The sequence below is a fragment of the Xyrauchen texanus genome, chromosome 2 (assembly GCF_025860055.1).
Source record: "Xyrauchen texanus isolate HMW12.3.18 chromosome 2, RBS_HiC_50CHRs, whole genome shotgun sequence".
NCBI lineage: Eukaryota > Metazoa > Chordata > Actinopteri > Cypriniformes > Catostomidae > Xyrauchen > Xyrauchen texanus.
The window spans coordinates 29,546,093-29,558,666 of NC_068277.1; the positions used below are offsets into that span (position 1 = coordinate 29,546,093).

The 12,574-nt window shown below is 40.3% G+C and overlaps 1 protein-coding gene across 1 annotated transcript in view; it reads left to right on the plus strand.

Annotated features, from left to right (window-relative positions):
- Positions 1–122: 122 nt before the first annotated feature.
- Positions 123–12,574, plus strand: part of eif3jb (eukaryotic translation initiation factor 3, subunit Jb) — a 19,252-nt gene continuing 6,800 nt past the window's right edge. Inside the window, exons 1-5 of the mRNA XM_052138492.1 lie at positions 123–263; positions 351–442; positions 5,196–5,247; positions 9,830–9,921; positions 10,041–10,155. Coding sequence (XP_051994452.1) covers positions 242–263; positions 351–442; positions 5,196–5,247; positions 9,830–9,921; positions 10,041–10,155 — 373 coding nt within the window. The 5' untranslated portion in view covers positions 123–241. The remainder of the gene's footprint in view (positions 264–350; positions 443–5,195; positions 5,248–9,829; positions 9,922–10,040; positions 10,156–12,574) is intronic.

Here is a 12,574-nt window from a genome sequence, read left to right on the forward strand (position 1 = left end):
CTGCATGAATTCTCGTAAATAAAGTATTACTATTTTATGTTATGTGCGAAAATTACTTGAACTAAACATTTGCGATGAGTAATCCTCATGTGATCCACCCGGGGGGCGCTGTACGAGCTGTGCTGACGCAAGTCCTCCTGTATCTCGTCATCATCATGAAGACAGAAGCACGTAGATCAGAGCAGTTCAGTGCGCATGCTTTCCCTCAGATACTATTTTAACTAATTCACACTTAGCCAAGATGGCGGATTCCGACTCTTGGGGTAAGGATTACTTCCACATTTTGGGTTAAGTGAATGAGAGGGTGTTGGTCTCTGTGTTTGACCACGATATTATTGTGATTTTCAAAGACGCTGACAACTTCGAGACAAATGAGCCGATCAGAAGTGCCGTCGTGCGGCTGGATAGGTGGGAAGGCGAGGACGAGGAGGAAGACGTGAAGGTAACGAGCCAATTGACATTTAATCACAACTTAAGTGTTTCCTCCTTTTAATTCTATTGTCGAGAATGTGTCTAAATGTAGCAGACGCAGCGCTAACATGGGCGATCAGGCGGTGTATTTTTAGCCGTTTAGATCAGGCCTGTTTCATTTATTTTAACCAGCTATATCTAGTTGCGTGTTTATTATTGACAAGTACGAATGAAACAGACAGGGACCGTTTCTGTGTCTTAAAGTCAGCAAATGTTTCATCTCCCAACATGACAAATTGGTAACAGTTTTCTTGCTGGGTCTTTTATACCAGTAAAAAAATGATTTGAACCGACCCAGCCGTAATGACAGCACATCATTCAGCTCAGACAGTTCACGTGTATCGACACTCTAAAATGCCTTGATGTTACTCTGGCAAGCAGTAGCTTGTTGTAAATAGGCCTTTATCACAGTGCTCGTGTCAACATTTTCTTCGCTTTTTCATCGGTTGGAAAAGAATGGAAACTGAGATACGGCTGTTTAGTTGAACTATTAGAACATTTAGGAACGCAACAACAATTCCTCGCTGTGCTCGCCGCCATTGCTACAGACTAAACCGGAAGTCGCTTTATTTTTTATTTATTTTATTTATTTTTTTATTATTATATAAATGCAAAATCTAAGTACAACAAAATGGCACAAAACAGTTATTTTCAAGAAAATACAGGTGTGGAAGGCTCAACACAAGGACAAAAAACCCAAAAACAATATAAAAAAACAACAACAAAAAAAACATTTAAAACAGGTTATACAATACTAACAAATTATACAATTTTAATGCACATCGATTTTCCATTTTAGAGAGGGCATCTGAGAAGTATTTTAATTCGTTTTTGAAAATAATAAACAAAGGAGGAGATTTAAGAAATCTACATTTATATATAAAATATTTTGCCAATAATATAATGTTATTAATCAAATCAAATAACCTACAGCAATCATTTGTTAATCCATACATTATATTTTGTAATTTGAAGGTGAAACCGTCCTCCACCACATTTTTTTCTATCAGCCAGTTCTGTAATGTTCTCCAAAAGGATTTGGTGAAGTTACATTTAAAGAATATATGTTCTGTGTCTTCAATTAAATATTTACAAAGATGACAAGGCACATTTTCTAAATTACATTTTAAATTCAAAAATCTATTGGAAGGATATATGGTATTTAGAATCTTAAAGTGTGTCTCTTTTGCTTTGGGGGGAAGAGGAAATCTTAGATAAGCTGTTCTTAAATATTTTACAGTATCTTTATCAAATGTATGATCTAATTTATTTCTTAAAATTTGGTAGGGGCAGGAAGATTGGATGATAGATTGACCGGAAGTCGCTTTACGCTACTACCCGCCATTGGAAGTGACGGCACGAGCACTGTGATAAAGGCCTATAACTCGCTAAATTAACCAGTTATAGATCTGTTCAGCCGTGACGTCAATTTGTAGGCGAACCCGGAAGTCTAATTCGCCATGGGTTCCCTCTGGATATCCGATGGGTTTTTATAATGGGGGTTTTGAATTTATGAGTTAAATGAAGTATTTGGTAAACAGGAAAATCCAGAGGGAACCCATGGCGAATTAGACCTCTGGGTTTTTGGACTACAAGCTAAACATCTCTTATAGATAATGTGCAGGGCTGAACTGGGAAGTGAAATCGGCCTGGGATTTGACGTTTTCGCTGTCCTTTTCTGCATATCACGGCGGCGTTTTGAGGTCCGTTCTGCATAACGCGGCGGCTCATTTGATCTTAATACGGCCTAGATACTGGCCCGCTTGGTTCTCCTGACGGCCATCCGCCCGATCGGCCCCAAAGTGCGTCGGCCCACAGGGAAAATGTGTGGAATGCCAGATTACCAATCCAGCCCTGATACTGTGTTAAACTCAGTGTTGGGAAAGTTCACTTTATACATGTTCAGTTCACACATTCTAAAATGAACTAGTTCAGTTCATAGTTCATACTTCCAAAAATGAACTAGTTCATAGTTCTTTTTTTTTTCCATATGTTGCTGCGAGCTATTATTTTTCAAAATGATTGACACAGCCCATACAGAACTACAGACAGCAATTATTTCATCAGTTTTAACACTGCACTATGTGTCAGATTTCATCTTCATATCAAATTTTGAATCCTTATTCAATCAGGTTTTACATTAACATTGAGGAGAGTGGGACAGCATTTCCCCATTATTGCTTTAACGCTTTGTTGCTTTCCATTCAGTCCACACTAGTAGCAGCTGCAGCTTTCACCCCTACTACTACAGTATATTCTCAAAAACATGAAGATAAACGTGCTGCTTGAATGGTCTTTTTAAATGAGGAATTGGTAAAAGAAAAACAGGACAGTAGTAAGGGTGCATCAGTTTTGTTTAGCCAGTGGACAGTGATGCCCATAAATGCCTTGTTCACAGCTGACCAGCAATCTGCTGTTGTGCATACAACATCAATCTCAGACAGTTCAGACTTAAGGTCACATGTTTTCTTTAAATTTCTTGTTTAACAGTGTCTGTACCTTTTTTTTTGATGGCACGTTTTTGGATGGCTGCAACCCCTTAATTAAGTTTATGAAAGCTGGGCTTTCCACTTTTCTCAAAGGCTGCAGGTCTCCAACGATATACTGCACCACCAGGTTGTCCAGCTGCGGCTGGGAGATGACAACGGACCCGCTACTGTACGCAGTTAATGTGGTTTGTGCCGAGGACCTGTCTTGCCTGTCTTTAGATTTTTTAATTGCTTGCGCATACCTTGAAAGGCTAGTCGGGTGCTTCAGTTCAGTGTGCCGTTTTAGGTTTGCTGTGGATGTGACTGAAGTGCGTTTTTTTTTTGGAAAGCCGGCGGGCAAAGTTTGCACAGAAATGTCATATTTGTTCCATCGTCACCGACGTGGTCATGAAACTCTTTTATATTATCATACGACCCCTCCTTGCTGCTTCGTCGCCTATATGCTGCTGTCGCCTCCATGCTAGTTTTTGTTTTGATGACGCATGCGGCGGTGCGACACTGGTGGCTGGTGTTGCCAGATTGTGTTTTTTCCGCTAGATATTAAGGCCTGTTTACGGTGTGTTTTAGCAGGGGTTTCGCCTGGAAGACTCTAGAAATCTGGCACCCTATTGAACTAAGTTAAACTGAGAGAGCGTGCGTTCACAGACTCCAGAATGAACGCGTTCACAGTAACGTTCATCAGGCAGTAATACAGTACGTTCAGTTCACGTTCGCCCAAAATATGAACGCGTTCATGAACTATCGTTCAATGAACGCGTTCAGGCACAACACTGGTTAAACTGCACTCAAATGAAAAGACAAAAAAGGTGCCCAGCTTCCTCAGACAATCGAGTTCCTGAAAAGCAAGTCAGTCCACTAATATAAGAAACGTCAAATGGCTTACTCCAATGTATTTATGAAGGAGAGTTTCTTACATTCCTTGAACCGATCACATTTCTCTCTTGTCGAATTTGCAAGGTCTGGTAACAAGAAAATAATGTGATTCTTCAGAGAAAGCTTTCCTTTGCTCCTTGCCTGGCGCAACACGAGATCTTTATCCGAAGATCTCTGAAATCTGGCCAGAATTGATCTGGGCCTGTCTCCCTCAGCAGATCCGCGAGCAAGGACTCTGTGAGCTTGCTCGATTTCCACCTTATGGCCTGTTATGTCGAGCAGACTCGGGAAGAACTCGTCAAGGAATTTCACCATATCTCTGCCTTCTTCATGCTCAGGAATTCCAACAGTCCGTATGCTATTCTTTCGGCTCATATTTTCCAATATTCCAGTTTTTCCAAAATGTGTTCCAAGTCTGTTTTGGACGTGGGCGGATTAGCGTTTAATTCCCGTTCCGATGACTCCAGGTAATCAATCCGTTTCTCAACATCTGCCACTCTTGTGTCCAACTCATAGAGTTTTGTTTCCATCTCCGTAATCGATTGCCGTATTGCAGTGAGATCCTCCCAACTTCGTCAGCATCACCGACATGTTGGATAGTTGTCGCTGAATTTCTTCTTCCGACGTGCCTTCCAAATCGAGTCCCCTGCTCGCAGGGCTGTCAGAGGCCTCAGCTTGAACACGTAAGTGTCTTTTAATGTCTCAAGAGTCTCTTTGACTTCTTTGTCATGTTTACCTCAAAGAGCAAATGTGTAACTGGGCATTCGAATCTCACCGGATTATAATATGAAAATAATTTGCGCAGAGCTCGTCTTTACAATTCTGCTTCTTGCGTGGCATCACGTGTCCTCTCCTTGTGACATAATGTTGATTACCACAGAAATAAATTGTAAAACTCTGGGTTACAGTGAGGCACTTACAATGGAGGTTATTGGGTCCAGTCCATTAACGATAAAATACTGTTTCAAAATATATAGCCACAAGAAGTAGTGTGATAAATCGCTTTCTAACAATTTCTGTTGTTATAGCCAGTTTTACAACTTTGTGTCAACAACAACAAACCCTGTAACGACTGTAAAAATTATGATTTGAACAACTTTACAGCTCAAATAATACACAAGTTTTAACAGAAGAATTCATGTAAGTACTTTTATAAAATTAAAAGCTTCAAATTTTTGCCTTTTTAGATCTTTAAAAACATTGGCCACATTCACTTCTGTTGAAAGTGCCTCACTCTAACTTTTATTTTTGCTTTTTGAAAGGAGGGACAAGTCAAACTTATTTTTTGTGGTAATAAACATTATGCACACATGCTGCCAATTAATGTTCATTGTGCACCATATCATATATTTCTCTCTGCAGGATAACTGGGATGATGAGGAGGAGGAGAAGGAGGAAAATCAGAAAAAAGCAGGTATGGATTTGTTGAGCTGTATGTGATATCACAACACAAAAATTTTAAAAGCAGACAATTGCATGTTTCAAAAGTTGTGTGGGAATTATACTTAATTCCTTAGTTCTCTTTTGGGGAAGTGTTTTTGTTTTGTTACTGTTCTTATTTGACACATGTGGAACATAAGCTGCTTTTCCATCGGGCCGAATGGTTCTCATTTATAACAAACGCGTCAGTTGGTGACAGCATGAGGGGTAAACATAGGAGCGAGAGTGCTATGGAGGATGATCAGTTTTTAGGACTGTCATATTTACATTTTTAGGACTGTTTTTCAGCTTCCTGCTGGGAAAGATGCATTTCTTGAAGAAACACAATATCATATTTCTTATGTTAAAGAAAATAAATAACCTTGCTTCTTTTTATGGGGTGCCCCAACCAATTCACATTCCACATTGAGAGAGATAATCCACTCATATTAACATTTGACATTTTGACATATTAGAAAAATAAGATTGTGTGTCAAAAACAAGTTTATAAAGACGACATTCCAATATTAGTGCAAAAATCAATCCCCAAAATCCCCCCCCAAACAAAACAAACATGCGTATTAACCCCGCGCATAACAGCAGCAACCAGCGTCCATCCCTCTTAACAACTTTGCCGTTTGATTGCTCAAATCTGGTGCAAGTTTTGTGAGACAGAATTACACAACAGAAAATAATCTATAAAACAAAACTCCAGCCAATAGGTGGAGACATGTAGATTCATCCACATTACTCTTCCAAAGGTGTGTTCCTCCACAAAACAAACTCCAGTCACTAGGCAGAACCAGCACAAAAAGATACAAAGAAGGCGCCCAGTTTCCTTGGACAGTCAAGTTGAATGTTCAGTGAGTAAGGTCCATTCCGCTGTCACATGAGTGCAAAAAAAATGCCCCAATCCAGTTGTGGCAGCGGGGGCGTGGTCAAGTGCCCGTCCAGGAGAGGAAAGCGGTAAGGGCGCTTACACCTGAGCTAAATTATGCCTAACACCAGCAGCATAAATGCAGACTCCGAGCCTCCAGTCAAGAGAGAGAGCCCAAAAAGCAACTCAGTGTGCTGTATGTGTTGTGTGCTATTTGAAAAACGGCAATTAAAAGCCTACCTTCTGTTGTTGAACCCCGTTTCCTGTGTCGTCCTTGACCATCCTTCCCGTAACTTTGTTACACTGGAGCCGGAATCCGGTATGCTCCAGCCCGATCGGGGGCAGCCTGCGGGACGTCGGAGACCCGCACCACCGTCCCCACCTCCATCAGCGGACACTGATCCCGGAAGTGGTCCGGGTCCCCGCACCTCCAACAGACCGGCCCAGGCGTTACGCCCGCACTTGTGCTGGCGGGCACCCCCCACCTGAGGAGGAGAGCGGCTGAAGGAAGGGGAAGGAGCATTCTCCCAAGGCCGGGAAGCAGGTCGCACATACCCTCCACGCCTGCGCGGGGCAGGAACGGGCCCTGGGGAGAAAACAGAACGGGAAAACACAGGGGAGGGGGAGGAAGGGGTGGAGACACAATGGAAGGGGCGAGAGAGAGAGAGAAGAAGGCTCGTCCGCCCTCAGGATCGCCGCCAAATGGTCCTCCGCCAGCCGAACAGCTTCCTCCAGCGACGCTGGGCGGTGGCACTGGACCCACTCCGCCGTTCTCCTGGGCAGCCGTTGCGCAAATTGTTCCAGCACCACCTGATCGAAGACTCCCTCGACGTCGCGGTCCCCCGCAAGCAGCCACCGCCGACAGGCGTCCCGGAGCCGTTGAGCAAACGCGAACGGGTGATCGGACTTCTCTAACTTCATGCCCCGGAAGAGCTGGCGATTCTCTTCCGCGCTCCGACCGACCCGTTGCAGAATGGCCCTCTTCAGGTCAGAGTAAGCCAGGAGGTTTGTCGCCAGCAGTTGTTGTGCCGCGAGTTGAGCTTCCCCGGACAGGAGAGGAATTAGGCGGGCTGCCCACTGTTCGGGCGGCCAGCCCCAGATTTCTGCCGTCCGCTCGAACAAGTCGAGGAAGGCCTCAGGATCATCTGCTGCCCCCATCTTCTGTAACGTGGGCGGAGGTAGCGTAGCGCGGGTGTCCGGGGTCGCGGCTGTGGCCGGCTCCGTCTCCTGGCTGAGGAGGCTCCGGATGGCGAGCCGGTCCTCTGCCTGAGCCCGCATGAGCTCGAAAAACCGGCGATCTTGGTCCTGCCGGAGCTCAAGCAGGGATTGCTGGTGCCCTTGATGCAGCGTCGCGAGGGACTGGAGGACTTCTGCCAGCTGGGAGGACTCGATGGGGCGACTTTGCTCCATGCTGGAAAGTAATTTTCCTGGGTTCCGGCTTCAATGTAAAGGAATCAATGGAAAGGAGGAGGCGAGAACCGGCTTTTCAATATAAATAATGGTTTAATGATTAACTTAAAAGAAGACACAAACGGACATGCCCGTAATTCTCTCTCTCTCGAACAATCGTCACCGGCCGCCTTTATCCCTCGCGCCTCATCAGGCCGATTGGGGACCGGGCGCGCGATATTCCGACCCGGCCCCGCCCCCCTCCGCGCCACACCAAAGTTTAGCAAGAAATATTCTACGGAAATAACTCCAACCAATAGGAGGCGTAAGCTAAAGAACGTGCAGATTCATCCACAAACTGTCCCGAAGGAGTGTTACTCCACAAAACAAACTCCAGCCGCTAGGTGGAACTAACACAAAAAGGAACAAAGAAGGCGCTAATTTCTTCGAACAGTCAAGTGAATGTTCAGTGAGTCAGATTCACTCGACTGTATAGACAGTATCACACAATGATTTACTCATTCATTCCATTGACTTTATGAAGGACATCGCTTGCTGTGGGCATGTAAATATTTTGCGGCCATCCTTTGGTATCTATTCTCAATTTGGCTGGTAACATCAGTGCAAAAGCAAACTTCAGTTAATGTAAGAGATTCTTGCATTCCTTGAATTGATCACGTTTCTCTCTTGTCGAATTCGCAAAGTCTGGGAGCAAGAAAATGCTGTGGTTCTTCCAAGTAAGCCATCCTTTACTCCTCCCCTCATGTGATGTCTTTATCGGATGATCTCAGAAATTTGGATCTCCGAGCCGGAACTCTGTGAGCTCGCTCGATTTCCAGCTTATGGCCCGTTATGTCAAGCAGACTCATAAAGAACTCATCTAGGAATTTCACCATATTTCGTCCTTCTTCTTTCTCAGGAATTCTATCAATTCGGTTGTTGTTTCGCCTGCTACGATTCTCAAAGTCTTCCGACTTTTCCCAAATGCGTTCCAAGTCCGTCTTGGTCGCTAGCAGGTTGGAAGTTAATTCCCTCTCTGATGACTTCAGATAATCGATCAGTTTCTCGACGTTCGACACTCTTGTAACCAACTCAGAGAATTTAGTATCCACTACAGCGATCGATCGCCATATTACAGCAAGATCCTCCAAGTCCGCAACAACCTTCCCAGCATTGCCGACATGCTCAACAGTTGACGCTGAATCTCTCCCGCCGCAGCGTCCAAACTTGGATTTCTTTACTGAATTAAACTTAATGGGTTTTTTTTTCCCCTTTAATTCAGTGAATGTCATTTAGAGGCATTTTTAAAATGTGATTTTGTCCTCTTTATTGTTAGTAAGCACGTTTAATAAAACCTTTTATGTCGGGGCACAAGCTGAATAATTAGATTAGAGCTAATGATTAATCGTTGAAATAATCACAGAATTGTCAAATAATCGTTCTAATAATCTATAGATTAATCAATGATCACAATAATCATTAGTTGCAGTCCTAGATACTTGTCTACCTGTTTCCTCCAGCATCTTCACAAGGTCCTTTGCTGTATTCTGTGATTGATTTGCACTTTTTGCACCAATCTACATTCATCTCTAGGAGACAGAATGCATCTACTTCCTGGGCGGTTTGATGGCTGCGTCGTCCCATGATGTTTATACTTGCGTACCATTGTTTGTACAGATAAACGTGGTACCTTCAGGCATTTGGAAATTGCTCCCAAGGATGAACCAGATTGTGGAGGTCCACAATGTTTTTTCTGAAGTCTTGGCTAATTTTTTTTTAGATTTTCCAATGATGGCAAAAAAGAGGCTCTGAGTTTGAAGGTAGGCTTTAAAATATATCCACAGGAAGCTAATTGTCTAAAAGCTTGACATCAGTTTCTGGAATTTTCCAAGCTGCTTAAAGGCAGTTAACTTTGTGTATGTACTCTTCTGACCCACTGGAATTGTGATAGTCAATTAAAAGTAAATAATCTGTTTGTAAACAATTGTTGGAAAAATTAATATATATTAATATTAATTAATAAAAAAGTAATGTCCTAAACGACTTGCCAAAACTATTGTTTGCTAATATTATATCTGTGGAGTGGTTAGAACATTTGTTTTAATGACCTCAACCTAAGTGTATGTAAACTTCTGACTTCAACTGTAGTTTGTAATCGTGCTGTGCCGAACTGTACTCAAGTGGAAATGCTACTGGAAGCATTCCTCTCTATGCTTAGAACCGTTCGGCCTGATGGTGGAAAAGATGCTCTAGTCTTTCAATTCACCAGTGATCTAGACCTTCAGTGGTATGATTTACATTTTTTTTATAGAGGTGAAAGACCCTGAGAAGAAAAAAATAAGCTCTAAAATAAAAGTGAAAGAAGTTACGCAACAGAAAAATCAAGAAGAGTTGAAAAATAAGGTAAGAACAATATTATTAGTTGTTGTGCAATTTAATGATGAATTAATTGCACCCCAAAACACATTTCTTTTACATATTCTGAGCAATAGTTATCTTTTGTTATTGCAACTTGTGAACAGTTACAGGAAACACAGATAAGTGAGAAACTGTCACCAGAGGAGCAGCAAGCAGAGAAGCTTCGACAGAAGAAGCTGCAGGAGGAGGCAGACCTGGAATTGGCCCGTGAGGCTTTCAGTAAGAATCAGCACAGCATGCACTAAATAGACCTTTAAAAACACAAAAATACATCTGGTGGCAATTTATGTTAAGTCTATGTTAATACTGGTTTCTATTTATACATTTACATTAAGTATTTATTAACGTTAACTTTTATTTCCAATCTGTGTAACAGCAGTGTTGTACTTGCATGCACTGAGTGCAAGTATAATGTTCCATAGTCTAGGGTTGGGGTATAATATGAAATGTGCATGTGGATTCCCATCCCAACCGTCAGACCAAAAAGAGCAATGATGATCAAAATCAAGGAATTGTAATTTTATTAAAGAAATAAGATAAGTGGAGAAGATGCCAGAATGACCAAAGGCCAAAATGTTAAACATAACTGTTCCACAAAACATCAAAGGTTCAAAAATCTATTGCAAAGTAAATCCATTTAACAACATTCAGGCATTAATCAATAGTTTGATCTGGCGACAGGGAAGAGAACACAGGAGCTCCCACACACACAGCAGATGGGATGTTGAAAGTAGAGGTCGAGCGATGTGGGAAAACAGGCTGATTTTATTCAAAATCCATAGTTTAAATAAAAACTTTTCACTCAATGTAAAATAGTTCTTAACTTTATAACAAAATGATCATGCCTCCACACTCATTATTTTGTAACAGATTTGACATGATGCTTTCCCTGGCGATATTCAATATAGTACTCCCACACTGGCACTTTCTTCAAAGACTTTTCCATATGTTTATAACCTGACTTGTAACAAATTGGATGCCCCTCAACCACCCAAAAATAAAAATGAATTGGTTCTGCCCAAATTCATAAGTAACTTTTATTTTATTAAAAAAAGCGAATTACGACGAAAGGTAAGCAGTTTCCATCCTCCATTTTGTAACATTTGTTCTGATAATTTGAAAAGCTGATGTATGCATCCTCGCCATCTTGTTGGCAATGCAGTTTTCCATTGTAGCAATTAGTTATAAATTATCAAACCACCTACTATTAAATTTAGGTTGTCTTAAATGATTATACCATGACTATCTGTAATAATAACTTTAATAACCTTTGCTCTGTCAATGTTTGGAATCCGCTTCTGAAGTGTCCGCTTCTGATTGCATAGTCACACAACAAATTCTAGGAGTCAGTGTTTGTTTGTTTTTTAATTTAACCTCTAGACTTGAGGATGCTATTATTTTGTGGAACCAAAGAGTTACAACTGTTGAATCCTCCAGCACTGGCCATGGAGGAAATAACAACAATAAAAATTTTTTTTTAAAACTATTGGAATCTTAAAGTTGAAAAAGTAACTTTTTACCCCAGTTAATCAATAAAATGGATATATCAGTTGACTTAGTTGAAAGACAAAATGTAGATGGCTTAAAAAATAATCTCTTATGTAATCAGCGAATCAGTGTTTAAACTGTGAGAAGTAATCAATGATATAAACAACTTTCACTGAACTCGCATTTACCTCGGGAATTATCTATAGTTATGTCCATAGACTGAAAAAATTAACCCTAGAGTGTGAATGTGCAATGTGTGTTAAGTGTAAATCCATGGATATCCATGGTTTTAAGTGTGCTTTGTGAGACTGCATTGCTGTTTTATAGACTCTGAATTCATTAATACTGTATTATATTTTTAGTTCCCCCTACATCGATACAGATACCTAAGGTTTTATGATAGCAATCATTTAAATTATAATATCTCTGCAACAGTTAGGAGTAGAAAAATAAAAATGATTTAACTAGAAAGCTTTCTGTTTTACTTTGGTGCATAAATGTGACTCAAAATTATGGAGCATGTCACATATGATCGGCATAAAAAATTTAGTTAAAAGATTATATGAATCAAGAATTTCTTAGTATATGGTAATAATATTAATGGACTTTGCTTTTTATATATATATATATATATATATATATATATATATATATATATATATGTGTGTGTGTATATATATATATGTGTGTGTATATATATGTGTGTGTATATATGTGTATATATATATGTGTGTGTATATATATATATATATATATATATATATATATATATATATATATATATATATATATATGTATATATATGTATATATATATGTATATATATATATATATGTATATATATATGTGTATATATGTGTATATATATGTATATATATGTATATGTATATGTATATATATATATATATATATATATATATATACACACACAGGTGCTGGTCATATAATTAGAACATCATCAAAAAGTGATTTCAGTAATTCCATTAAAAAAGTGAAACTTGGATAATGTATACATTCATTCCACACAGACTGATATATGTCAAGTGTTTTTTTCCTTTTAATTTTGATGATTATAACTGGCAACTAATGAAAACCCCAAAATCAGTATCTCAGAAAATTAGAATATTGTGAAAAGGTTCAATATTGAAGA